The 27,838-nt window shown below is 58.6% G+C and overlaps 1 protein-coding gene across 7 annotated transcripts in view; it reads left to right on the top strand.

Annotated features, from left to right (window-relative positions):
* CAPN15 (calpain 15) overlaps positions 1 to 17,964 on the top strand; it is a 56,029-nt gene extending 38,065 nt beyond the window's left edge. For 6 of the 7 annotated variants that reach the window (XM_069870086.1, XM_069870083.1, XM_069870087.1 and 3 more), the window contains 11 exons: positions 2,560 to 4,048; positions 7,169 to 7,377; positions 7,568 to 7,751; positions 11,307 to 11,530; positions 12,779 to 12,904; positions 14,068 to 14,220; positions 14,438 to 14,599; positions 14,898 to 15,127; positions 15,330 to 15,490; positions 16,094 to 16,272; positions 16,387 to 17,964. In XM_069870086.1, coding sequence (XP_069726187.1) covers positions 2,582 to 4,048; positions 7,169 to 7,377; positions 7,568 to 7,751; positions 11,307 to 11,530; positions 12,779 to 12,904; positions 14,068 to 14,220; positions 14,438 to 14,599; positions 14,898 to 15,127; positions 15,330 to 15,490; positions 16,094 to 16,272; positions 16,387 to 16,564 — 3,273 coding nt within the window. In that variant the 5' untranslated portion in view covers positions 2,560 to 2,581 and the 3' untranslated portion in view covers positions 16,565 to 17,964. Of the gene's footprint in view, positions 1 to 2,559; positions 4,049 to 7,168; positions 7,378 to 7,567; positions 7,752 to 11,306; positions 11,531 to 12,778; positions 12,905 to 14,067; positions 14,221 to 14,437; positions 14,600 to 14,897; positions 15,128 to 15,329; positions 15,491 to 16,093; positions 16,280 to 16,386 lie in introns of all 7 variants that reach the window. The other variant, XM_069870085.1, reaches the window with a different exon arrangement.
* Positions 17,965 to 27,838: the final 9,874 nt, after the last annotated feature.

The raw sequence follows: 27,838 nt of genomic DNA, 5'->3' as shown, positions 1-27,838 counted from the left end.
AGGGACGCTGCTGGAGGATGGCCGTGGATGGCTCAGGTTGCTGACAGCCTTCGCTTGCCTTTTGCTGATGGTTTGAGGAATCTCTTTCAGTAAGAGAAATGGATGTGACAGGTTCACAGAGCACTCATGGCCCTACTTGCTTCCCCGCCTCTGCCAGAGCTGGGCACGCGGCTCCTTCCCTTTCTCCATTTGGATAATGATTTCCTGTTCAGCCGGGCGCGGGCGCAGCGCTGCCGCGGGGAGAGGGCTGTGCAGGGCTCTGCGGCCAGAAAAATCAATGTTTGTATTTCTCTTTGCTGGGAAAGATTACTTAAATAACACCAGTAAATAAATCCCATGTAAAGTAGAGGCTGTGAAAGCTCGGTGTATGAACGGGGATGAATTCTCAGTCTCTCTCTTACAATAAAACGGATTTCTTGGGTTTGGGCTTTATTTAGAGAAATGTTTGATTTAGGGAGGGAGTTGAAGGTTGCGTCTGGTTGGTGATAGGTGATAGGACGGGAGGCAATGGCCTCAAGTTGCACCAGGACAGGTTCAGATTAGACATTGGGAAAAATTTATTCACTGAAAGGGTTGTTGAGCACTGGAACAGCTGCCCAGGGAGGTGGTGGAGCCACCGTTCCTGGAGGTGTTTAACAGACAGGGAGATGAAGTGCACAGGGATCTGTTTCAGTAGTGGGCAGGTACGGTCGGACTCGATCTCAGAGATCCTTTCCAACCAAACAATTCTATGATTCTGTGATCTCCTTGTGAGAGGGAGCTGCTTTTCTGACGGCGGTGGGGCTTGGGATGGGCACAGGCTGCTGCTAGGGTGTTCCCAGGAGAGTTTTCCCTGTCCCCAGCCCAGCAGAGGGTTGCTAACCTCCTCTGCAGCTCTGGCTGTGTCCTTCATGCCCTCCGACCCTGGTGCTGCACTGCGACCTGGGTGTGCAGGTGGGACTGCTTGGGGTGCTGGAGGTCAGCCTGGACCCAGTTCCCTCTGTGCACTGCATCAGTGTCTCATGGCTTTCCGTGCTTGCCCTCTGTGGCAGAAAACACCTTTGTTCCCTCTCTGTTCCAGCCAGTGTTGTGGTTGAAGCAGTTGGAGCGAGAGAGGAGGCTGAGGTGCAGCCCCAGTGGTGGAGGCTGCTCCGTCCTTGGTCTGGGATGGCTGGAATGTGCTGTTCCCAGGAGGAGCCGAGGACTTGGAGGCTTCTCCTGCAGTACTGGCCCTGCCTGGGGTCTCAGACAGGGTGGAAGAGGTTGGAAGGGGACCAGCTCGGGTGGGGAGAGCTGCAACTGGCCTGGAGCTTGGGTTCGAGGTTTGGGCTTTAGACTTTGCCATGTTATCTGGGAGCAGGAGTGCACGGAGGGAGTGCACTGGGCTCGTGCTGCACATTTACCTGGAGGAGAACTGTTTTGTCCTTGTGCAAAGGAGGAGGAACAGCTCAGTTTCGGCCCCACCTTTGCTCCAAGCTCCAGGAAATGACCTCGAGCAGGTGACAAAGGGCACCGTGCAGTGCTGGGATTCCTTCTGCCAGTCGTCACCACGTGTGCGAGTGTGGCATCGCCTTCCTGCAGGAGGGCGGCGCTGAGGGACAGATGGACCCGCAAGCCCAGAGGCTGCTGTGGCCTCTGGAGCTGGTGCTGTTCCTGTGTTTCACTTGCTGGAAATCGAAATCTTTGCCTTTTTTGTGACTTTCTGCCCCATTATGGGGTGGCTCTGGCGTGCATTGGGCCCGTCCTTCCATCAGGGCTTCAGTCACTCCTGGGCAGCACTGGAGGCTGGAACGGAGGGCTGGTGCCAAGGGCTCCGTGGCCTCTCCACTTCCCAGCTAAGTGGAGCAGAAGCTGGAGCTGGAACCTGGTGCCCCCCAAAGCCTGCTGGTCAGCAGCACCTCTGTCACAGCCTGGAGAGACTCAGGAGCTGCCACTGAGCTCAGAACCTGTTGGTGAGCTCTCCTGGCACCGCTTCAATGTCCTGGCTCAGCTGTGGCACAGAGCTGTGGGCTGGCTGGGCCAGGCTGCTGGCCCCGGAGCCACATAAAAACCCCCCGACCTGCTTGTCTTTGCTCGGTAGTGCCAGGGGTGGATAACGCGATTATTTATCCCAATGCAGGTAAGTCGTGTGCCCATGGTGGCGAGCTAAAAGGAGAGGGTAGCGACAGGATTGCAAAGTGAAACAGAGATGGGCTGGAGTGTCATTGGAGGAGGAAAAAATTGACCCTGGGAGTAGCAGGAAGGCAGAGCAGGGTGTTGCCTCCTCCCGAGCGGTACGAAGCAGGCACACTTGGGGCTGGTGCAGAGACGGTGTTCTTGCTCACCAGGGAGCATCCCTGCAGTGATAGAGCAGTCGGCAGGGTTGCAGGGCTGTTTTGTGCCCTTCCTGAAGTGTTTTGGGTGGCAGCCAGCGCGTTGCCGTGCTGCTGGAGCAATCGGTTGTTGGTGCCAGAGGAACAAGTGCCTGGAGAGCAGTGAGTGGATTGATGGTTGTCCCCTTCCTGGAAGCAAGGTCCTGACCGTGCCAGCCCTGGCACTCCGCATGGCCCTGGCCTCATGCTGTTTTCTGCTTTCTTCCAGCCACTCCAACTCGCCCGGCTCCATGGCTGCCGTCCGCGAGTGGTCCTGCACCCGCTGCACCTTTCTGAACCCCGTTGGCCAGCGCCAGTGCTCCATATGCGAAGCCCCTCGCCAGAAGCCGGACCTCAACCATATCCTGCGGCTCAGCGTGGAGGAGCAGAAATGGGCCTGTGCGCGCTGCACCTTCAGGAACTTTCTCGGGAAGGAAACCTGTGAGGTGTGTGGCTTCACCCCGGAGCCGGGGCCCAGCGGCTCCCCCTTGCCCGTCATCAATGGCATCTTGCCCAAGCCCGCCGTGCTCGTGGAGCCCAAGGGTGCGGCCAAGGAGGAGGCTGCCAAGGCGGAAAGCAGCAGCGAGGACTCGGAGGGGAAGAGCCCTGACGAGGCGGAGCTGGAGAGTGGCTGGGCTTGCCAGCGCTGCACGCTGCACAACACGCCGGTGGCCAACTCCTGTTCTGCCTGCGGTGGCCCACGCAAGCTCTCCCTGCCCAAGATCCCGCCAGAGGCGCTGGTCGTCCCTGAAGTCATCACCCCTGCCGGATTTCACATCGCCCCCTCCACCCCACAGCCTTTAGTCTCTGCAGAGATCTCCGACGGCGATGCTGTGGCCACCCAGGGCCCGGTGGCTATGGAACAAGAGGCCCAGAAGGTGCCACCCTTTAGTCCCTTCTCCCCTGGGCTCCAGAACAACCCTGTGCCCCGGAGCCGCCGGGAGGTGCCCCCACAGCTGCAGATGCCGGGGCCCGAAGCCTCCCAGCCGGCTCAGGGTGCTGCAGGGCAGAAGGGCTCTCCGCAGGGCAGGGCTGCCCCTGCTCTCCGCTTCCAGGAGCTGCTGTCTAACAAGCGGCTGAGCGTGCTGGAGGAGGAGATGGAGGTCAGTCCATCCCACTGGAAATGCACCTCCTGCTCCCTGGTTAACTCTGCTGTGGCCAGCAAATGTGAGGCTTGCAGCACCCAGAAAGGGAGCGACACCATCAATCTGGTGGGGGACTCAGTGCGATTCACCCCCTGCAGCCCTTCCAGCCCTGACTTCACCACCTGGTCCTGCTCCAAGTGCACCCTCAAGAACCCCACCCTGGCCCAGAAATGCAAAGCCTGCGGCTCCTCCAAGCTGCACGGCTTCCAGGAGCACGGCACGCAGGGCGAGCCGTCCCCTCGCTGCCCTGACTGCGGGGCTTGCGACAAGGGCGGCTGCGTATCCTGCGGCTCCAGGGCCCCGTCTGCACGCAAGGTCGCCCGCCTCTTCCCGGCCCAGCTGCCCAGCGGGCAGGAGAGGCCGGGCCAGTGGGCTTGTCCAGCGTGCACCTTGCTCAACGAGCTGAAGGCCAAGCACTGCGCGGCCTGTCATACCCCCCAGCAGTACGTGGCCCAGCGCAAGGGCCTCAAGCCCCTGAAGAGGCGGGAGAGCATGCATGTGGAGAAGAGGCGGCAGACGGACGAGGGAGAGGCCAAAGCCCTGTGGGAAAACATTGTCACCTTCTGCCGGGAGGTGAGTGCTTGCTGGACTGGTCTGGCTCCCATTTCTCTTGGGGGGGACTCCCTTCCTGCCTCCTGCACAGGCCTGGTGTGCTGGTGCAGGTGAGCTGCCTTCTGCCTCTTGGGTCTCAGAGATCTTCACCTGCAACAGCAGATGCTGATGTTAACACTGAAACATAACATTTTTAATTGGTGCAAGATAATCTCTAGGGTGAAGGCAACGAATCTGGTGAAGGGGCTGGAGAACAGGCCTTATGAGGAACAGCTGAGAGAACTGGGGGTGTTTAGCCTGGAGAAGAGGAGGTTGAGGGGAGACCTCATTGCTCTCTCCAACTACCTGAAAGGAGGTTGTGGAGAGGAGGGAGCTGGGCTCATCTCCCAAGTGACAGGGGACAGGACAAGAGGGAATGGCCTCAAGCTGCACCAGGGGAGATTCAGGCTGAAAATTAGGAAAAACATTTTCCCAGAAAGGGTCATTGGGCACTGGCAGAGGCTGCCCAGGGAGAGAGTTAAGTCACCTTCCCTGGAGGTGTTTAAGGGACGGGTGGACGAGGTGCTGAGGGACATGGTTTAGTGATTGATAGGAGTGGTTGGACTCAATAATCTGTTTCGCTCCTGGTCCAAGGGTGAGGAAGTCTGTGAGCGTTGACATAAGATAGGATGAGGGGCAATGGGTGTAAACTGGAGAGGGGCAGATTTAAATTAGACATAAGGAAGAATTTAATCACAATGAGCGTGGGGAGGCCCTGGCCCAGGTTGCCAGGAAAGTGGTGGCTGCCCCATCTCTGGGGTGTTCAAGGCCAGGTTGGATGGTGCTTTGATCACCCTGATCCAGTGGGAGATGTCCCAGCCCATGGCAGGGGGGTGGAATTGGATGGGCTTTGAGGTCCCTTCCAGCCCAAACCATTCTGTGATTCTGCTTACCCCCTTGTTTTAAGCAATTCATGGCCTCTTTTGTAGGCAGGGAACACCTGTTAGATCCAGTGGACTCTGGCCTGGAGATCAGTCCCACTGGTCACACTGTTTCTGATCCAAACCATCTGGGCCACTGCTGGCTCGTGTTTGGCCGCTGTCAGCCAACACCCCCATGTCCTTCTCTCTTATGTCCTAAGTGCAGGACCTAGAAGCTTGGTAGGAAGGCTTTCCAAATCCTGCTGGGAATTGCCTTGCTGCAGCTCCAGCATTGCCTCCATTGTTGGTGCTGGTGGGATCTGTGGGCTCACATTCAGTTCCTGTGGTTCTGCTGAGAGCCTGACTGTGATTCCAGGAGTCATAGAATTCTAGAATAGTTTGGGTTGGAAGGGACCTTAAAGATCATCCAGTTCTTAACCCCAGCAATGGACAGGGACACCTCCCACTGGATTGGGCTGCCTGAGGCCCATCCAACCTGGCCTTGAACACCTCCAGGGATGGGGCAGCCACAACTTCTCTTGGCAACCTGTTGTAGTGCCTCAGCACTCATCATGAAGAAATTCCCTTTTATGTCTTGTCTAAATCTGCTCTTCTCCAGTTTAAAGCCATTTCCCCTCATCCTATCACCACAAGCCTTTGTAAACAGCCCCTCCCCAGCTTTCTTGTAGCCCTTTCAGGTACTGGAGGGTCACTCTCAGGTCTCCTTGAAGCCTTCTCTTCTCCAGGCTGAACAACCCCAACTCTCTCAGTCTATCCTCATAGCAGAGGTGCTCCAGTCCTTGGATCATCTCCGTGTCCTCCTCTGGACCCATTCCAACAGCCCCATCTCCTTCTTGTGTTGAGGATTCCAGAACTGGATGCATTGAAGGCTTCTCCCACCTGTGTTGCTTGGCAAAGCCCTGCAGCTGCTCCCCAAGGGCCATAAAGCTTGTGGTGCCCCCAGGCTGTGTTTCCCGGGCAGCAGCTCTGCCCTGTGCCTGTGCTGCCCTCCATGCCGGGCGCCTGCGCTGGCTGCAACCCGAGAGGCGCGGGTGCGAGGCCGGGGTGGGGTTGCTGGCCGATGCGGGTGAGGCAGCTGCTCGCAGCTGCCCGGAGCAGACGCTCTCCCTGAGAAAGCCGGGCAGCCCTGGGACACGGCCTTTTTGGCTGGTTTTGGTGTTTGAGCAGCGACATCTATTAACTGAAAACCACCTCTTTGCAAAGAGGAGCTGTAAGTGCCAATTGAGGCCCCACGAAGGGAGCATTCGTGCAGGATTCCATCAAAAGAGGAAGGATAACGACCAATTTGGTGTGCAGAAAAGCTAATTGAATCAGAGCCGGCTTTTGCTGAAAGAATTTCATTTCGTTTAATTAACAATAACAAAGAAATCCCAGCTCTCATTTCACCCTGTGTCAAAGCATCTGAAAAAAGCTGCCTTTCTCCACTTGGTGAAGTTCTGTGCTTCCATGCTTGCTGTGGCCGATACCTGTGGGATTATCTGCCCTATCCTGCTGCAGCAGCTCTTGCTGTGACGATGCCCTCACTCCAGAATTGCTTCCCTGTTTGTAGTCGGGCTTAAATCCAACTCTGAAAGCTGCCCTGATCTCCGTGGTCGTGCCTGGGGGACAGCACAGGGTTGCTCAGCCCTGAGTGTCCCCTCGGGAGCAGGGCTGGTTCAGCCGCTGCACGGGGCTTGTGTTAAATCATAGAATCACCAGGTTGGAAGAGACCCACCGGATCATCGAGTCCAACCATTCCTATCAAACACTAAACCATATCCCTCAGTGCCTCGTCCACCCGTGTTTTTGAGGAGCGTTTGCTTGGCAGTTGGCTGCTTGCAGGGGTGCTGCTCACATGCTTTGCCACTTCTAAAGGCAGCCAAGGTCCCCCACAGTCCAGCTTTTAGCACCAGCTCAAAAGGTGAGACAGTTCCTGCCTGGGAAGGTTTCTGTGAGACAGAAGAATGTGAATTTGAGTTGTAGTCCAGAAATCAAGGTCCGGAGAGGTGAGCCGGCTTGTGGCAGGGGTGAGCACTGGACCTGATGCACAAAATGCATCTGTGCTGCTGCCAGCAGACCCCCTGCCCAGCACTGGAAGGGGCTGCTCGGGCCAGGCAGGAGGCTGTGGGCTCCGCTCTTGCTCTGGGGGTGCAGGGGTGGCTTCCAAGGGCTCCAAGAGCCCGTTGGAGCCGAGTGCCGCACGGCCACACACTGACCCTGTCCTTGCCTTTCACTCTTGCAGAACAAAGTGAATTTTGTAGATGACAGTTTCCACCCTGGGCCCAAGTCTGTGGGGTTCCCAGAAGGCGACAGCGTGCAGCAGAGGGTGAAACAGTGGCTGCGACCCCACGAAATCAACTGTAGCATCTTCAAGGACCGGTCGGTGAAGTGGTCAGTGTTTCGGACCCCCAGGCCCTCCGATATCCTTCAGGGACTGCTGGGAAACTGCTGGTAAGGGGCAGCGAGCCATGCTGACCTCCTCCTATACCGCTTCCTCCTCTCCCCCATTCATCCAGCTCCACACCAGCCCCCTCAGCCCTGCTCAAACCCATTTACACCCCGAAGCGTGCTCCCTGTCCTCTGCCTCACCCCTTTCCAAGCAGCTGTGGGCCCTGCTGAGCCTTTCCTGTCCTGCCGGCAGGTTCCTGAGCGCCCTGGCCGTGCTGGCCGAGCGGCCGGAGCTGGTGGAGAGGGTGATGATCACGAGGACACTGTGCCCTGAGGGTGCCTACCAGGTGCGGCTCTGTAAGGACGGCACGTGGACCACAGTGCTGGTGGACGACATGCTGCCATGCGACGAGTGTGGATACCTCCTCTTCTCGCAGGTCAGCGGTGCCAGGAGGGGGTGGGTAGCGCTCCAGGGGCAGGGGGGCTCATCCCTGACTCTCCCAGGACGGGATTGATGAAGGCAGTGGGAAAAGGTGCTGCTGGGGTTTGTGTGAGGCTCCTACTTTGTGCTGTGTTTGGCGTTTGCGGCTCAGGACCTTGCTTTTTGCTGTACCCTCAAGGCAAATGAAGTCTTTGAGACCATAACATAAATGTATTTAGGACCTTTTTGGAATTTTCCAGGCTGTGATGGAGAAGTTTCGTTTGCATTTGCTTTTCCCTTGCTCCTCCCTGCACCGCAGCTACTTCACTTGCAGGGGGAGCCGTCCTTACTCTTCACAGCAAAAGGGAAGTGTTTTAACCTGTATGTTTTGCACAGCAAGGGGTCGAGAGAAAGCTGCTCCTTTCCTCTGCGGGGAGGTCTGGCAGCTTGGCTTTGCCAGGAAGGGACTGTGGAGAGCGAGATGGATCAGCCTGGTTCTGAGCCAGTGCCCAGTTGCTCCGAGCATGCTCAAGTGGCATCTGCTGGGATTAATGAAGCTCCCTCGGCTGCTTTGGGACATCTCTGCATGTTATGCCCTGCCCTGCCTGCCAGGCGCTGGGGAGCGTGCTGGGATCACGTCCATGAAGGAGACTGAAAATGTCTTTATTGAAACGCAGGCAGCAAAATCCTACAAACGAAACACAGCCCTGCTGTCAGGAGGATAGGGGAGTCAGCACTGTTGGGCTGGGCTTTGTGCTGCAAATTCCAACCTTCTGCTTTAAAGTCTTCCCAGCCCCAAACAGCACCACGAGTAGGTGTCAGGCTGGGGAAATGGGGTGTGAAAAGGAGCGTTTTGGGGACTTCATTGTCACCACCGCTTACGGGGTCCCCAGTTTGTGTGGGCTCAACAGCCTCTGCCCCCTGCAGCGGGGAGGTGGCCTTAGAATCATAGAATCACAGAATCACAGGATCACCAGGTTGGAAAGGACCCACTGGATCATCGAGTCCAACCATTCCCATCAATCACTAAATCATGTCCCTCAGCACCTTGTCCACCCGTCCCTTAAACACCTCCAGGGAAGGTGACTCAACACCCTCCCTGGGCAGCCTCTGCCAGCACCCAATGACCCTTTCTGTGAAAATTTTTTTCTTGATGTCCAGCCTGAACCTCCCCTGGTGCAGCTTGAGGCCATTCCCTCTCGTCCTGTCCCTTGTCACTTGGGAGAAGAGCCCAGCTCCCTCCTCTCCACAACCTCCTTTACGGTAGTTGTAGAGAGCAATGAGGTCTCCCCTTAGCCTCCTCTTCTCCAGGCTAAACACCCCCAGCTCTCTCAGCTGTTCCTCATAAGGCCTGTTCTCCAGCCCCTTCACCAGCTTTGTTGCTCTTCTCTGGATTTGCTGCAGAGCCTCAACATCCTTCTTGTGGTGAGGGGCCCAGAACTGAACACAGGATTCGAGGAGCGGTCTCTCCAGTGCCTTGGGACAACTGCTCATTGTGTTGGAGCTACTGGGCAGCAGCCTCAGCACGGTTGGCAATACTGGCTCCTGAGCCCCTGGGCAGGGGCTGTGCAGGCACAGGGACGGGCTGCCCCACTGCCCTCTGAGCTGGCCCTGGGGACATCGAGTGGGGCAAGATGAGCACCAGCACTGCCAGCTGCCGGTCCTGCTAAGGAGAAACTTTGGAGAGGGGAAGAAAGAGGAGTCTGTGTCTACAAAGATAGTGTGAGGGCTGGAACGCCGCCTGTACAAGGACAGACCAAGAGAGTTGGGATTGTTCAGCCTGGAGGAGATAAGGCTCTGGGGAGACTTTAGAGCAGCTTTCAGTGCTGAAAGTGTCTCCAGGAAAGCTGGGGAGTGGCTCTGGATCAGGGAGGGCAGGGATAGGATGAGGGGGAATGGTTTTCAGCTGAAAGAGAGGAGATTGAGACAAGATCTTAGGAAGAAATGTTTTGCTGTGGGGAGGCCCTGGCCCAGGTTGCCCAGAGGAGTGGTGGCTGCCCCATCCCTGGAGGTGTTCAAGGCCAGGCTGGATGGGGCTTGGATCCAGTGGGAGGTGTCCCTGCCCATGGCAAGGTGTGGGACTGGATGGGCTTTGAGGTCCCTTCCAGCCCAAACCATCCTGTGATTCTGATGCTGCCTCGCAGGAGGCACAGAGGATCCAGACAGACTCTATTTTCAGTGTAAGATTTGCCTGTCTTGGTGTTTTTTTGTTCCCATCCATCTTCCCTCTCTTAAAATTTCAAGTCTAGTTTTTTTCCTTTGGAAGATTATAGGTTTTCCATGGGCTGGGCTTGCCCTGCTTTTGCTTCCAGGGGTGTCTGAATCGTGATGAGGTTTTTCTGCTAAGCGTTTAGCTGTGTGAGCTGAATGTGGGGCTAAAATTGGAAAACTGGAGAGTTTCAAAAATAAAGGAAAGTCAGGCTCTTATCGGAGCTCCTTGGCTGTGGCTCAGGCAGAAATAAAGGTAGATTTTGTTGAGTGAGGGACTCAAAAAGCAGTGAAAAGCACTTGTAAGCTTTATCTATTGGAAAGAAACCTTGGCTGCCCGCCTTTTCTCTCCCAGCTCTTGGCTGCCACCTGTGAGCTGCTCGCAGTCGCTGTCTCCAGATGCCTTTCCCCTGCTGCTCTTCTAGCACTGGCTACAGAACCCAGTGTGCTGGGGACCTGGAGACCACCAAATGTCTCTGTGCCTTCTGTCCTGATGCACCTTTCTCTTTGTGTCCTCACTGCAGGGAGGGGCTGGAGCATCTCCCCAGCCTGAAAGCATCCAGGAACCGCAGGGGGAGCTTGGTTGTGGTGATGAAGGCTGCGCCCTGAGCCCACCTTGCCGTGCCTGTTCAAGGCTTTACAAACCTCGGGGTGCATTAATGCAACTTCTGCATTTCTTTCCGAATCCATAGTCAGCCTTGCGATGCCAAGAACAACAGCCTGGCAGCAGAGCAGAGCGACTCTGGGGAGAGCTTCCCACTGCAGAGCTGGCATCTTCTCCTTACCTCCTGCCACTTTCCCTGTGCTGGAGTAGGGAAGTTTGTCTGGGAGTGTTTGAAGCCTGTCCTTGGAACCACATCTCTGTTCCAGGGGTGAAATCTAATCAGTCCCCTAGCTCTTTGTGCACTACGCAGCTTCCTCTGCTGGGGGAGCATGGGTTTTGCTTTGTGATGATGTGTGAGTGAAAGGCAGCTGTTCCAGATGTGCTTGATGTCCTCTTCCATTAATAAACCTCTTGAAATCCAGGTTGAAGCAGTAAAAATGAGCCAATAGCTTACAAGTCAGACACCCATCCCGGCCAGCCTGACTGCCTGGGTGCATCTGGGTTTGCATCCGGGCCTCCTGGATGTTCATTCCAGGATGTTTTCCCAAGGGGAATTAAACTCTGCAAAGAAATCACTGAGCAGGCAGTGAGCGGGGTCTTCGTTGGCCTCACGTGGACAAGCTGGTGGCTTGGCCTTCCTGCTCCTGCCTCTCCATCTCCCATTGCAGCGGGAGGGCCGGCAGGGGTGGCTGAGTTGGGTTCGGCTTTCCCATCCCCTGCCCAGGCTGGCTTGTGACGTGTTTCTCCCTCTTTCCGCAGGCCCAGAGGAAGCAGCTGTGGGTTGCTCTCATTGAGAAGGCTCTGGCCAAGCTTCATGGTTCGTACTTTGCCCTCCAGGCGGGGCGCGCTATCGAAGGCCTGGCTACACTAACGGGTGCCCCCTGCGAGAGCCTGATGCTGCAGGTCAGCTCCACTAACCCTCGCGAGGAGCCCATTGACACTGACCTCATCTGGGCCAAAATGCTGAGTTCTAAGGAGGCTGGGTAAGGGCCCTGCGCAGGAGCAGGGGCGCTCGGAGATGGGGGTGAGGGGGGCTGCTCAGAGGAGAGGGGCTGTTGCATTGCCTCGGGTGGAGACCACCCCCTTGGCATTCATCTGGAGTGCTGGCAGAGCTCCATCTCTAAGCTGTAATATTTCTCCTTTGTTTAATTTTCCTATGAGATTAAAATCCTGGAGAACGTCCCTGCGCACATTTACTGTTTGCGGGAGTTTTGAAGGGGCTGGCACTGACCCCGCTTGCTTTGCTTTTTGTTGGTTGGTGTTGTTGAGTGCTCAACCCTGCATGTGTTTCCCACCCACACGTGGCATGTCTGCTGGACACACCTGGGCAGGACCACAGATGGTCTAGAGGAATCATGGAATGGTTTGGGTTGGAAGGAACCTCAAAGCCCATCCAGTTCCACCCCTGCCATGGGCAGGGACACCTCCCACTGGATCAGGGGCTCCAAGCCCCATCCAACCTGGCCTTGAACACCTCCAGGGATGGGGCAGCCACCACTCCTCTGGGCAATCTGGGCCAGGGCCTCCCTCTCGTCATTATCAAGAATTTCTTCCTAATGTCTAATGTAAATCTCCCCTCTTCCAATTTAAAGCCCCTCATCCTGTCACCACAAGCCCTTCTAAAAAGCCCCTCCCCAGCTTTCCTGGACCCCCTTTCAGCACTGGAAGGTGCTTTAAAGTTCTCCCCACAGCCATTTCTTCTCCAGGCTGAACAACCCCACCTGTCTCAGCCTGGCCTCATAGCAGAGGTGCTCCAGCCCTCAGATCACCTCCACGGCCTTGACTCGGCCTTGACTCGAAGGAGACACAGCAAAAGCCAACCAGACCCCAGCAGGAGGAGCAGGAGCGCAGTTGGTTTCCTGGGCATTGGAAATCTGAGTGGTTTTGCTGGGATGGCTGAAGGCGGGGTTGCAGCTGGGCCACATGGGAGCCTGATGGGTCCCAGCCCGTGGTGTCCCCCTACACCTGCCTGGTGCAGATGTCCCGCCCCGAGGAGCCTGTCCTCACCCGCTGCCTGGCTTTGTGTGGTGGACCACAGAGCCTGAGTGGGCAGAGCTCTGGCCAGTGGGGTTGGGGCACTGCTCTGGGGAAGGTAACTATGGTGTTGGGGAGGGGGAATATCCAAGAATCTCCTGGGGTGGAAATCTGTCTCATGCCTCAAGCACTGGGACAGAACTTCCCCCTCTGCCAGGTCTGGCAGGACACTGAGTGTTCTGCTGTCCCCCATGTAGGTTCCTCATGGGTGCATCCTGTGGCGGAGGCAACATGAAAGTGGACGATGTGGCTTACGAGAGCATGGGTCTGCGTCCCCGGCACGCCTACTCCATCCTGGACGTGCGGGATGTCCAAGGCTTCAGGTGGGTTCAGAGTGGAGGCTGGCCCTGGGGACAGGTAATTGACTGAACCTTGGGACCCTTTGGAGCCCCATCCTCATGGCCAGCGAGGGCTGTTTCTCCATCCTAGGTTAGAATCATAGAATCACCAGGTTGGAAAAGATGCACTGGATCATCGAGTCCAACCATTCCTATCAAGCACTAAACCATGTCCCTCAGTGCCACCCGTCCCTTAAACACCACCAGGGAAGGTGACTGAACCCCCTCCCTGGGCAGCCTCTGCCAGTGCCCGATGACCCTTCCCGTGAAAAGTTTTTTTCTTGATGTCCAGCCTGAACCTCCCCTGGTGCAGCTTGAGGCCATTCCCTCTTGTCCTGTCCCCTGTCACTTGGGAGAAGAGCCCAGCTCCCTCCTCTCCACAACCTCCTTTCAGGTAGTTGTAGAGAGCAATGAGGTCTCCCCTCAGCCTCCATTTCTCCAGGCTAAACACCCCCAGCTCTCTCAGCCGCTCCTCGTAAGGCCTGTTCTCCAGCCCCATTGCTCTTCTCTGGATTTGCTGCAGAGCCTCAACATCCTCCTTGTGGTGAGGGGCCCAGAACTGAACACAGGATTCGAGGAGCGGTCTCACCAGTGCCGAGTACAGAGGGAGAAGAACCTCCCTGGACCTGCTGGCCATGCCGTTTCTGATCCAAGCCAAGATGCCATTGGCCTTCTTGGCCACCTGGGCCACTGCTGGCTCATGTTCAGTCGCTGTCAACCAACATCCCCAGGTCCTTCTCCTCCAGGCAGCTTTCCAGCCAGACTTCTCCTAGTCTGTAGCACTGCATAAATGTCCCATGTTGTGACATCAACCGTCTTTGCCTGGGTGGAAGGGGCGCTGCCCCCAACAGCCTGGGTGCTTCATGAAGCCTCATTTTCAGCAGCCTCCTCCCTGCAGCTAGAGGCTCCTGGCAGAGGGAGCTGCAGCAGGACTGGAGCTGCAGGACAAGGGTGTCTGAGGCCACGGTGAGGGTGGCAAATTTGGCCTGGGATGCTGTGAGGGCTTTGAAAGGCAGAGGCAGAAGTGGGGTGGTGGCCTCCAAGGGGAAAGTGCTGGGTCTGCAGAACTGGGAGAGCATCTCAGAGCTGACCTGTCTTGTGCTTTCCTTGCTCCTGGGCCTCTGACACTGTTTTTCCCTTTTCCCCAGGTTACTGCGGCTCCGAAACCCCTGGGGCCGCTTCTCCTGGAACGGCAGCTGGTCAGATGAGTGGCCGCACTGGCCGGCTGCCTTGCGTCACGACCTCATGCCCCACGGCAGCAGCGAAGGCGTCTTCTGGATGGAGTACAGCGATTTCATCAAGTATGGGAGCGCCCAGGAGGCAGAGGCTGTGGGGTGGGGAGCTGGGCAGGGGCCAGAAAATGAGACCTGGAGGTAAAGATGGGGCTGACAGGACTGAGCATCCCTGGGGGTGCAGGTGATCTCCCTGCGCTGCGTGAGCCGCAGCGTGCTGTGGCGTGAGGGCAGAGCAGGGCCCCCCCAGAGGACCCCGCCAGGTCTGAGCCCAGCTTCCCTGCAGGTATTTTGACTCCGTGGATATCTGCAAGCTCCATTCGGACTGGCACGAGGTGCGTGTGCAGGGCATGTTCCCCAACAAGGCCAATGGGCCGGTGACAGTGACATCGCTGACGGTGCTGGAGCGAGCCGCCCTGGAGTTTGCCCTCTTCCAGGAGGGCAGCAGGTGAGCTGGGCAGCACGGGGACCCAGACTCAGGAGTATCTGCCATCACATTGGGCTCTTGCCCATCCCATCTCACGGGGTCACATTGCTCAGGGCTGGGCCCCCATTTCTCCTCTTCTTCGGGTCTATTCCTGCTGTAACCAAAACCCAAGCCCTGAACGTGTGCTGGTTCCTGGAGCTGCATACGTAGGGCCGCAGGAGGACTCTTCCTCTGCATCTGCTCTCCTGCCCGTGGCCTCCTCGTGCTCTGCGGGGCGGCACTGGGGTGACATGTGACCCTTGTCCCCATCCCGGTGCAGGCGTTCAGACACGGTGGACAGCCACTTGCTGGATCTGTGCATCATGGTTTTCCGGGCCACCTTCACCAGTGGGAACAAGCTGAGCCTGGGCCGGCTGATGGCTCACAGCAAACGAGCTGTCAAGAAGTTCGTCAACTGCGATGTCATGCTGGAGCCGGGCGAGTACGCTGTCGTGTGCTGTGCCTTCAACCACTGGAGCGCTGCCTTGGCCGGCTCCGCCGCCGCCCAGGGTAAGGGCTGCGCTTCCTTCTTGCTGCTCCGCGGGCTGAAACTCTGGGGGAGGCAGAGGTGGCAAAGCCCTTGGTCTTCACCGTGGGGACCATCTTGGGGAGGAGGTTGCATGCGTGCAGCACCCTGCAGCACCCTGTACCTGGGGTTGTGGGCTTGGGGATGGTCTCGTTGATCCTTCCTTTCCCCCATGTGTCTCCAAAGCATCCAGTCCCACCAGCAGCCGCCCAGCCACCGATTATTCCAGCTATATCCTGGCCATCTACAGCTCCCGCCTGGTGATGGTGGAGCAGGTGGAGGCGCAGCCCACCACGCTGGCCGATGCCATCATCCTGCTGACCGAGAACAAGGGCGAGCGGCACGAGGTGGGTGTGGGTGGTGCAGGTTGGGGGCTGCGGTGAGGCTGGTGCTGGGTGTTTAGCCTGGAGAAGAGGAGGCTGAGGGGAGACCTCATCGGTCTCTGCAGCTCCGGGAAAGGAGGTTGGAGCGAGGTGGTCTTCTCCCAAGTAACAAGGGAAAGTATGAGAGGAAATGACCTCAAGTTGTCCCAGGGGAGGTTTAGATTGGATATTGGGAAAAATGTCTTTATTGACAGAGTGATGAAGCCCTGGCAGAGGCTGCCCAGGGCAGTGGGGGAGTCTCCATCCCTGGAGGGGTTCAAAAACCGTGTAGCCGTGGCATTTAGGGACATGGTTTAGTTGGCATGGTGGGGTTGGCTGATGGTTGGGCTGGATGAGCTTAGAGGCCTTTTCAAACCTAAACAATGCTATGATTCTTCCATGATGCTGCCAGTGGGAGCCTGGTCCCTGCCTTGGCCATGTCCTCAGCTCTGGCTGCCACCCAGTCCCCTCCTACCCCTTGGACGCCCACTGCCTTTGCTCCCTGGGCGGCCCCAGCAGGTGGAGGTGGAGGATGCTGGTCCAGGGGCTGAGATTTGGAGGCAGGAGTGACCTTGCTCTTTGCCCCAGGGCCGCGAGGGGATGACCTGCTACTACCTGACGCACGGCTGGGCAGGACTTATTGTGGTGGTGGAGAACCGGCACCCCAAGTCCTACCTGCACGTCCAGTGTGACTGCACCGACAGCTTCAACGTCGTCTCCACGCGCGGCAGCCTCAAAACGCAGGACAGCGTCCCCCCCCTGCACAGGTCCGGGGTAGGCAGGGCCGGGGCGGCGGGCGGCGCGGGGCACAGGTTGGCGAGGTGGGAAACGGGCAGGGGCAGAGGCAGGTACTGGCCCTGAGCCCGTTGCTCTTTCCGCAGGCAGGTGCTGGTGATCCTCTCCCAGCTGGAGGGTAACGCCGGCTTCTCCATCACCCACCGCCTGGCGCACCGCAAAGCTGCCCAGGCCTTCCTCAATGACTGGATGTCGACCAAGGGCACCCACAACCCGCTGCTCACGCCCGAGGTCGCCGGACTCCACGGCCCGCGGCCCCTATGACGAAGCGCCTCCCCGTCCCTGCTCCGCTCCCCCGTTATTTTCCCCGAGCTCCTGGCGCGGGGTGCTGCCCCGAGCTGTCAGCGCTGAGCCGTGGGGCAGAGCCGCAGTGTCCCAGCCAGCACTTTGCCCTGCGCCGGGGGGCCGGGGCGAGCTCTCAGGGCCGGGACCAGCTCTGCCCGCCGCCCCAGCCCCCCACGCACTTTATGAGGAGCGGCTGGGGCCACGGGGCCATCTCAGGATCCCACCTGCCCCATCCCCACGCTGGGACGCGGCGGGGAGCTGCGGGAGATAGGGGCTGGGGGTTGCTGTCAAGGCCCTTCCCAGGCTCCACGCTCAGGACTCTGCCCCCTCCCGCGGTGCCAGGGCCCTGGCGCTGCAAACAGAAGCATATACCTCTGACGTCTGTCCGTCTGTGTGCCCCTCCGTCCATCCCGGGGCCCTTTCTGCTGTCTCGTTCCCCGCATCGTCCGCTGCCAGGACCTACATGGCACCGAGGTGCCGTGGCCAGGCCAGGGGATGCTGCGGTCACCCTGCTACGGTGCTGCTCGGCCCCCCATCCGCCTCACGTCCTGGGCAGCAGAAGGTGCCCAGTTGCTTTAGGAATTGGCTGCCGCTGGGGTTTCCTCGGGGCGAGATGTGGGGGTGCCCTCCTGTGCTGGAGCGGGGCTGCGGGGCGACGCTGGGGGGGCTGCGGCAGCCGGGACCCCCCTCAACTCCTCACCCAAGCGTTACTATGCAAAGGCGGCCGCGGGAAGCAGCGCCTGGAGAGAAGCCATGTGCCCCGAGCCGCACAGGCCTGGGGCTAAGAGCAGCTTCACCCCGGCTCCACGCGTGTGGAGGGAAGGAGCGATTTGGGGAGCAGGGGGAGCGCAAGGCAAAGCTTTGCGGGCGCCTCGGGGGCTCCGTGGTGTGGCTGAACCCACGTCGTGGCTCTCGGCTCGATGCGGGCCTGTGTGTCTGTGTTCGCGTGTGCGTGTATTTTGGGGGCCCCGGTGTTGCCCGCTCCTCCCCGATACCACACAGGGCAGTGGGGTTTGCCCAGCGTGTCCGTCTGTCTGACCCTCAGCCCTTGGGGAGCCTGGGGGGCTGCGCTGGCCTTCCGGGCCCCCCCGGCCTGGGGAACGAAGCTCTGTCCCTGGATTTGTTTGTCGTCCTGTTTTCCCTCTTCCCTGCGCCTTCCTCCGGCGGATGATTTGTCCTCCCTGTTTTTCTCTCTCCCTTTCTGTCTTTCTGAGCTGTGAATATTTTTAACCCTGTAAATACTGTCCAGCTCTCCAGAAACATAGGATATTTTATCAATTGTAAATGGGAGCAGTAATCCCTGTACGATACGGATTATCCAGGGGTGGGGTTCAAACTCAGGTTCTCACGGACCAAATAAAGTTTTGTTTTTTACGGAAGCTGCTCGGATTCACTGCGCGTGGGCCCGGGAGAGGGATGGGGGGACAGGAAGACAGAGGGGACAGAGGGACAGGGGTTGGCAGAGGGGACAGAGGGACAAGAGGTGGCAAGGGGGACAGAGGAGATGGGGTGACAGAGGGGCCAGGGTGTGGCAGAGGGGACAAGGGAGACGGGGGACATGGGGTGACAGAAGCGGCAGAGGGGACAGGTTTGGGGTCCCCTCTGCCGAGGAACTGTGGGGCGCCGGGATGGGGCGAAAACGGAGCAAAACCCAGAAATTCGTGTGAACGGAGCCGGCAGAGGGAGCCCAGCACCCACTCCTGCCCGGTCCTGGTGCTCCCTGACCCATCCCTGCAGAATTCCTGTGATCCCTGCCTTATCTCTCTCTGCTCCCTGTCTGCTCCCTGCCTGACCCCTGATCCTTGTCTGATCCCCGTCTGATTCCTGATCCCTGCCTGATTCCTGATCCCTGTCTGATCCCTGCCTGATCCCTCATCCCTGCCTGATCCCTGATTCTTGTCTGATCCCTGATCCGTGTCTGATCCCTGTCTGATCTCTGATCCCTGCCTGATCCCTGATCCCTGTCTGATCCCTGATCCCTGCCCGATCCCTGATCCCTGCCTGATCTCTGATCCCTGCCTGATCCCTGATCCCTGCCTGATCTCTGATCCCTGCCTGATCCCTGATACCTTCCTGATCCTTGTCTGATCCCTGCCTGGTCCCTGATCCCTGTCTGATCTCTGATCCCTGCCTGATCCCTGATCCCTGCCTGATCCCTGATACCTTCCTGATCCTTGTCTGATCCCTGTCTGATCCCTGATCCCTGTCTGATCCCTGTCTGATCCCTGATCCCTGCCTGATCCCTGATCCCTGCCTGCCTCCCGCTCCCTTCCCACTCCTTTCTGGCTCCCTGCATGCTGCCCCCTCCCTGCCTGCTGCTCCCCGGGATTATCGAGGGGCTGGAGCCAGCGTTGTGCTCCAGGTCCCGGCCGGTGCTAGGGCACCTCCTGCCTCAGTTTCCCCACCTGCACCGCTGTGGGCTCTGCGCTAGCCGAGCGGCGCGGCGGTTCCGGATCCGTTCCCGGTGCGTCACCAACCCTGTGCCCAGACTGGGGGTGAGGGAGCGGCTCCTCCATCCTCCACAGCACCCAGGCAGCACCCACCCTCCCTCCTGCTCCCGCTGGGCCGGGGGCGCTCAGGCTGGCGCGGGGGGAGTGTTTCTGGCTGAGCGGAGGCGGCCGGCTGCGCGCCAGCTCGCTCTCGCCCGGGGTGGGCACCTTGAGACCAGTGGGGAGAGACAGAAGGAGAGGATTTCGGTCTTTCTTACAGCAACTTGTAATAGATTTTTCCAGGCGAAACATCTTTGCGTTCAGGAGGCCCTGTCACAAGCCATCAGCCTCAGCCGCCGAGAAACAGATGGAGAGTTAATTTTGGCGGGGAGGGCACCGCCAGCTCCCCTCGCTGCCTCAGTCTGTTCAGCTAGAGGAGACGCAGAGGCAGGTTTAACCCTCGCCCTCGTCTCAGGGCCTCGCTGCCCCCTGCCCCGTCGCTCATGGGTCGTGTGGACGAAACCCCCTGCCCCTCGCCGCCCCGGGGCCACCCCAGGTGTGAACGAGACCTCACCTCAAATCCTCGTTCAGTTTGGGTCCCTTGCTCCAAGAAAGACCTTGAGGGGCTGGAGCATGTCCAGAGATGGGAACGGAGCTGGTGAAGGGGCTGGACAACAGGGGTTGTGGGAGCGGCTGAGGGACTTGGGGCTGTTCAGCCTGGAGAAGAGGAGGCTGAGGGGAGACCTCATCGCTCTCTGCAGCTCCTGGGAAGGCAGTTGGAGCGAGGTGGGTGCTGGGCTCTGCTCCCAAGGAACAAGGGATGGGATGAGAGGGAATGGCCTCAAGATGCACCAGGGAAGGTTCAGATTGGACATCAGGAAAAGTTTCTTCACTGAAACAGCCATCGGATGCTGGAATGGCTGCCCTGGGAGGTGGTGGAGTCCCCATCCCTGGAGGGGTTTAACAGACGGGCAGATGAGGTGCTCAGGGATCTGGTTCAGTGGTGGACAGAGATGCTTGGGCTTGATGATCTCAAAGATCTTTTCTAACCTAAGGATTCTATGATTTCATGATTGGGTCCCCCTGCGCCAGCTCTGTGCTGCTCCACACCAAGGACATACACGAGCATCTCAGCCCAGTGATCCCTTGTCCTGAAGGTGGCTGTGTGGCAGCTGAATCCCCCTCCTGCTTGGGCCAAGGCTCTCCCAAGCCCCATGGGAGACGAGGTGGTGGGGGAAATCCCTGCCATGGCAGGAGCTCGGCAAGGCCGCAGGGTGGGCTGCAGTGAGGAGGGGACAGCGTCGTCTGGGAGCCAGCACGAGGGTGACAGAGGACCCAATGCCCCCAGCACCTGCACGGAATCCTCAGGACACCTCACCAGCAGCATCGAGAGCAGTGGTGAGGCCATGGGAGAGATGGAGGTGAGATCAAACTGTAACTGTGTGGCTCGCAAGGGCTGAGCCAGTGTTAACAGCTTTATAATCAATGACCTGGATGAAGGCATCGAGCGCACCCTTAGCAAGTTTGCAGATGACACTAAGCTGGGTGGAAGCGTGGATCTGCTGGAGGGTAGGGAGGCTCCAAAGGGATCTGAACAGGCTGGAATGCTGGGCTGAGACCAATGGCATGAAGTTTAACAAGGCCAAATGCCAGGTCCTGCACTTCGGGCACAACAACCCCGGGCAGCTACAGAATAGGAGAAGTCTGGCTGGAAAGCTGCCTGGAGGAGAAGGACCTGGGGATGTTGGTTGACAGCGACTGAACATGAGTCAGCAGAGGCCCAGGTGGCCAAGAAGGCCAATGGCATCTTGGCTTGGATCAGAAACGGCGTGACCAGCAGGTCCAGGGAGGATCTTCTCCCTCTGTACTCGACACTGGTGATACCACTCCTCGAATCCTGTGTTCATTTCTGGGCCCCTCACCACAAGAAGGATGTTGAGGCTCTGGAGTGAGTCCAGAGAAGAGCAACAAAGCTGGTGAGGGGGCTGGAGAACAGGCCTTATGAGGAGCGGCTGAGAGAGCTGGGGTTGTTTATCCTTGAGAAGAGGAGGCTGAGGGGAGACCTCATTGCTCTTTCCAACTACCTGAAAGGAGGTTGTGGAGAGGAGGGAGCTGGGCTCTTCTCCCAAGTGACAGGGGACAGGACAAGAGGGAATGGCCTCAAGCTGCACCAGGGGAGGTTCAGGCTGGACATCAGGAAAAAAACTTTTCACGGGAAGGGTCATTGGGCACTGGCAGAGGCTGCCCAGGGAGGGGGTTGAGTCACCTTCCCTGGTGGTGTTTAAGGGACGGGTGGATGAGGTGCTGAGGGACATGCTTTAGTGATTGATGGGAATGGTTGGACTCAGTGATCCTGTGGGTCTTTTCCAACCTGGTGATTCTATGATTCTATGATAATTACATGGAATTGTGTGTCAATAGGTGTCACGGTGTTGGACACACACCAGCTTCGAGCAGTGTGCCGCTTCCTCAGGACATCGATCCTCCCTTGACCTTGTCGTGTCTCAAGCCTGAGCTCTGAAGGAGGAGCTGGGGACGTGGAGTGAGGGCGGCAGGTCAGAAGGGAAGGACGGACAGACGGACAGATGGAGAGGCTGTTGGACCAACCCATGCAGGTGGCACAGAGGCTGGAGCATGGGGCAACAGTGAAGGCAGTGAGTGGGCAGGGGTTGTCCCATGGGCCCTGGCACGGCTGTAAGGCTGCGAGGTGCCTGCCAAAAGCCAAGTGACACCCACCACGCCCGATGCTCCATCAGGCGAAGGCGTTTGCTGCCCCATCACTCTGCCAAGCCCAGCGGGGACTCGCAGGGCTGGACATGGAAAAAGGGGCCTTGCCATGGGGTCCAGGCGGCTCTGGCTCCTCATCAGAGCCTGGCATCGCCACTGCTGGGGCAGTGAGGGGAGGGGGCACGTGGAGGAGTGAGGGCTCGAGCGCTCTCCATGATTCACTCTGACTATAATGGGAGCTGCTGGTGAATATTTTATGGCTCCCACAGGGCAGATAGAACATATTGTGCACTTTACGCCACAAATCTCCGCCTAGAGACAGAGGGAAGCTTAAAAAAAGAGCAGCACCAGTGCTGTGCCGGGCTGGCGGTGGGCAGAGCCGCAGTGCAAGTGTCGGAGCGGGGATTGCGAGGGACACGGCCACCCACCTGTGCCACTCAGGGCACCAAGCCCAGCATCGTCCCGGGCAAGGAGGAGGAGGCTTTGCAGCCGCAGGATTGTGCTGCTGTGGTGGCTGCGGCTGCCAGGCCAGCCACCCTGGGCCAATCCTGCCTGCTCTGCGGCTCTGCGGCACAGGCAAAGTGCTTTGCCCGGGGCTGAGCGCTGCAGGAGGGGGCTCTGCCCGCACCGCCGCAGTCTGTGCTGGGTTTGCCTTCTCCTTCGTCAATAATGCAGCCCCTGCCCCAGCCTGCCCGCCGGCACTGCCCACAATAATGGACCGGGGACGTGAGCATCCGCCCTGGCTCAGCGAGTGGGAGGCTCAGCACCCACACCCACCCCTCAGTGCCCTCCTCATCCTCAGTTGAAGCTGATGCCCTGCCAGGAGCGATGGAGGAGCTGCCTTCACCCTCCAGTGTGCAGACCCTGGAGCGGGGTTTGGGGGGGCTGCATGCAAGGTGCCAACCCTGCACCCCTGGAGGGCGTGGGTGCTGCCAGGGTCCTGCCTGGCGCCCCTCGCCGCAGACACTGGCTCCATGTGCCAGGCTGGTTGCTCAGGCCGGGGGTGATCTGAGGGAGTTGGGGCGTTCATCATGCTCCCCTTGAGCTCACCCTGCTGCCTGGCAGGTGAGGAGCCACCTGTGGGGCACCCAGCTCGGAGCCTGGCTGTGAGGAGGAGAAGGAGGAGGAGGAGGATGGCAACATGGGAACCACTGTCCCGCGAGCGCCTTCGCTGTGCAGCCCTCACCCCGCAGCCCCCCATCGGGCAGGGTGAGGGGGTGACAGCGGGGAGCAGTGGGACCGTGAGATGGAGGAGCCCCCAGAGATGCGGGTCAGCTCTGGAGACCCCCCCGCCCTGTGAGCAGCCCTCGCCTCCCACCGGGGCCATGCAGGGAGCAAGGGGGGGGACAAGAGGCCACCAGAGAGGGACCCTCCCAGCGCTGCCCTGTCCCCATCCAAGCTTTGCTGGTGTGAAAAGGGAAGCCCCAACCCAGGGCAGCTCTCCTTGTCCTCTGGCCTGTCGTGCGGCCCATGTGGGGCTGCGCAGGGTCCGGGGGCGGCTGGCACAGCTGGGGCCGCAGTGGCCGCACCACCTGGGTTGTCACGGGCTGGGCTATCGAATCTGAAAGCAATTAAAGCCATCATCAGCGCTCGCTCGGGGCTGGCTCCAGGCTGCAGGGAAGCTGCCACAACAGATCATGTGCTCGACGCTGCTGGCCCGAGGACCGGGCTCAGCCCTGTGCCGATATGCGCCGGTGCCAGAGCAGGGCAGGGCGCGAGACTGCGGTGAGGGGCACGGTGCCACCCCAGCTGGAAGCCACGTGCTCCGGGTGCATCTTAGATGGGCTCCTGGGGACTTGGCCACCAGCTTTGGCTGCTGCCACGCTTGCTGTGTGCTTGTTGTGACAAGGAGGTGGCAATGCTGGGCAGTGGGGGACGGTCCCATGGGTGCTGAGCGGGGCTTGGTGACCTGGTGCTCTCCCTCGGGTGGCAGAAGGACCAGGGTGGGCACGCCCAGAGCTGCCCGCAACGGTGGTTCTTGTGGCGCAGTGGCTGGAGCCTGCAGCCCACAGCTTAGACACGATGGGGACACATCCTAGCCTGGGCATGGGGCGAGAAGGAGCAGACCCTGACCCAGGGAGCTGCTGGAATGGGGGGTGACCGTGGGGTTCTGCAAAAGGTCTGTCCCCAGGGCGAGGAGGGGTCTCTCGCAGAGCCCTTTCCACCCTGGCAGCCCCTTTCTTGCTGCTGCGGGTGGTGCTGGGACACATCACCTCTCGACCCGTTTTGGTGATGTGGTCCCCGGCTCAGGGTCTGATCCAGCTACTGCGGGAGCTGCTGCCAAGGCCAAACCCATCGGGGGGCTCCCGTGGGGCTGGGGGTCCCCCCTCGGCAGGCACCGCATAGTTAAGCAGAAGTTTGCTGGTACGGAAGTTGCACATTGTCTTGAGGCACATTTTCTGTTTTTTCACTTGTGAAATATTTCTGTCAGAACCAGTTAATGTACAAATTAGCAGCGGTGGTCTCTCTTACGTCTTCTGACTCACTAATTTGACAGGGGGTGTTTCGGTGGCGGAGCTCGCTCCTGACAGGCAAACGGGAGGTCAGGGACCCGCAGGGGGAGGAGGCTTTAAGCCACGGCTTCCCAAGGGTCTTCTCCTTTGCAGCCCACCCAACCGCTCCCATCTGCTCAGCCCTGGCTGGAGAAGTTGAGCTTGGTTTTTTCTTTTTTTTTTTTTTCCAAAATAATGATTTTTTTTTTCACCCCAAAAGGATTCTGTGCAATGTAAGGAAACGGAGAGGATGCTCAGGGGTGGGGGTTACAATTTTGGGGTCTTGCAGGCAAACCTGATGTGTGTGAAGAGGAGATGTGGGCACGGAGAGGGCTCCCTGTGCCGTGGCCACATCCTTCACCTCCCTCAATTTTGCAGGATGACACCCCCATCCCCAACAGCCCCCATCCTTCTTCTGCCATCAGAGAGAAACTCAGTGATGCTCATGTTATCTGGGCACATCATTCCTCCACCCCAGGTTATCAATGAGCCAAGGGGCTCCATGTCTTTCTCTGTCTGCATGGTTGGGATGTAAAATGGGCAGGGAGAGGGGGGAATGCAGCTGCCCAGGGGCTGGAGGCGCTGACTGGGCACTGCGGCAGCAGAGGGGAGCAGCCAGAGCCGCCTGTGCCCCGGAGACGTGGACCCAGCATTGAGCAATGCTCAGGACCATGTCGTGCAATCTGTCCCCGGGCTAGAGGCTCATGCGACAGATGGACCTCGCGCCGTGCCCACGGGGTCAGCAGCTCTTTGGGCTGTGGAGGGATGCGTGCTAAAATCCACCAGCATCTGCTCGTGCCACCCTCCTTGGATGTGCAGGGACCAATACAAACTGCAGTGAGTTGGCCCAGGACTGAGCTGGACAAACACGGGCACCTCCTGACCATGCTCCTGCTGGAGGAGGGGAAGGAGCTTGGTTGCTGCTCTCTCCAGCAGTGGTTTCCTGGCTGTAGGAATGCCAGCGGCTGGAAATGAACCTGGGAAGTTGTCCACCACCACGGAAATCATAGAATCGTAGAATCACCGGGTTGGAAAAGACCCACAGGATCGAGTCCAACCATTCCTATCAAACACTAAACCATGTCCCTCAGCACCTCATCCACCCGTCCCTTAAACACCTCCAGGGAAGGTGACTCAACCCCCTCCCTGGGCAGCCTCTGCCAGTGCCCAATGACCCTTTCCAGGAAAATTTTTTTCCTGATGTCCAGCCTGAACCTCCCCTGGTGGAGCTTGAGGCCATTCCCTCTCATCCTGTCCTCTGTCACTTGGGAGAAGAGGCCAGCACCCTCCTCTCTACAACCTCCTTTCAGGTAATTGTAGAGAGCAATGAGGTCCCCACTCAGCCTCCTCTTCTCCAGGGAAGGGCAGCTCCAGAGCACACTCACACAGCCCCATATTTTCCTCATGTCTCCTCTTTCTACTGATGTTTGATGAGGGCTTCACTGGGGCTCAAGCTCACCCTGCTTATTGAGTTGACTCCTTAGGACATCACCCCCCTGTTATGCTGATGTTACATCCTGCAGCAACCTATGTGTGTCAGACCCCAGCAAATATCTCCTTTTGTGGGTCAGACAGGGTGACTGGGTGACCAGAGCTGGTATTTCAGATCAGGGCAGCACCCTGAAGTGTTTTGGGCTGTTGCATCCTACAAAGGTCTCAAACCAACCAGACTGAGTGGTCCTTCCCTCTGCAGAGATTTAACTCCACTTTCAGACATGCTGTCCACAATCTGTACCCCTGAGATGTTGCTCTGGAGGAGGGAGACACCAGGCTCCAAAATAGTCAAGAAAGGCAGTTTTGTACCATAGTGCACAGAAACTGCAGCTCAGCTGAGGCTCTTCCAGGAGCCCCTTGGCAGCAGCATCAAGTCTGGAAAGGAGCTGGGAACTCCTGATTCCTCTTGCTAAATGGAAAATGGAAGTTTGCTTGCCAGGGATGAATCTGTGCCCAGTTGGCAGGTGCAACCAGGCTCTGGTTATGCTGGCGAGGTCACCCAGGCAGCTCCTCGCCCAGCCCCTCACCACAACACGCGGTGGCTCCTGACCCTTGGAGAAGCCCTGCGGCAGCACCGCTGCCCTCCTCTTCCTGACGTGGCCAACTTCCCCGTGGCCCTGCCCACTCTGGCCAGACCAGTAGCCACCCTAACACCTCTCAGCAGCTCCATAGAGGTATTGCACTTCTCCCCATCGCTGGAATGTCCCCACTGGCAGTGAGGTGACATGGAAATTGCCATGCTTGACACAAGGAAAGCTGCCTGCTGCATCTCCTGTTGTCTAGCTTGCATCTGGCAAGAGTACAAGAAAGCTGGGAGGGACTTTTTTGCAAAGGCATGGAGTGATAGGATGAGAGGGAATGGTTGAAATCAGAGAAGGAAAGATTTAGACTAGACATAAGGAGGAAATTCTTCACAATGGGTGTGTGGCCTAGGTTGTCCAGGGAAGTCGTGGCTGCCCCATCCCTGGAGGTGTTCACAGCCAGCTAGGATGGGGCTTTGGTCACCCTGATCCAGTGGGAGGTGTCCCTGCCTGTGGCAGGGGTTGGAATTACATGATATTTATGGTCCCTTCCAATCCAAACCACTCTATGATTCTGTTTTGGATGGGACAGATGAATGGGAGAGAGCTTGGGGCTAACCCTCTTGGCCAGACCCAGACCTCCTTGGGGCCACCTGAGATGACGGATGGTGGAAGGGAATCATGAGACACCCTGGTGAATTGCTGCCCATAGCACAGCACTAGAGCTCTGGTCGGGCTCCAATCTGGATTTGTTGTGTCATTTAGGGGCTGCAGGGCAGCTCTGGTGGGGAGCAACCCACCTGCAGGAGGGCCTGGAGTGGTTGGAAAGCAGAGACAACCTAGAGCTGGTGGTTACCACAGGGCTGTGAGAGTGATCTCCCCAAACCCATCCCGATTGTGGATGTCAGGGTCCATCCAGGGGTCCTGAGGAGCACCCCAAATTGTCCATTTAGCCCTGTGCTGCAAATGCATTCATCCCACCACCCCAGGAACCCACATACCACCCATATCCCACGAGGGCCAGGGAGCAGAACCGCAGCTGGTTGCAGCCCACGGAGAAGCCGTCCGGCTGCTGAAGAAGTGAACACCAGCCTGGCCGCTGCCTGGGAGGGAGCTGCAGGATGCAGAGGCGGCTGGGGCGAAACAGCTCAGGCAGCACAAATCGACTGTGACAGCCCCAGAAAGGCTGAGCCCGGGGGGGCGGAAAAATACAAGTTAGTTTCCTTTTCCTTACCATATGCTCCCCTTCAGCTGTGGGCGGCACGATAATTACTGCCATCCACCATGCTGGTCTGGCTTGTCACACAGGCTGCTGGCTGCTGCGCAGCGAGGGCTGAGCACAGCGTCGGGTGCACGGGCAGAGCCACCTCAGCCCCACGCGCGCTGACAACGGGATTTGGGTGCCTGTCCTCCACGCTTGGTTCTTCTCAGCACCTGGAGCATCAGCCTCAAGGCAGCAGGGGTGAGGAGCGAGCTGCAGATGCCTAGTCTCCCAGCAGGTTCTCCTGGGGGGCGCGTGCCACCTTGCAGTTTGCTGGGTGCCGTGTCTCCACCGAGTGTCCTCCAGCTGTGTCGGAGCCAGATGTGAAC

Source organism: Phaenicophaeus curvirostris, chromosome 16, assembly GCF_032191515.1.
Source record: "Phaenicophaeus curvirostris isolate KB17595 chromosome 16, BPBGC_Pcur_1.0, whole genome shotgun sequence".
Taxonomy (NCBI): domain Eukaryota; kingdom Metazoa; phylum Chordata; class Aves; order Cuculiformes; family Cuculidae; genus Phaenicophaeus; species Phaenicophaeus curvirostris.
This window is presented reverse-complemented; position numbering and strand designations above follow the sequence as displayed.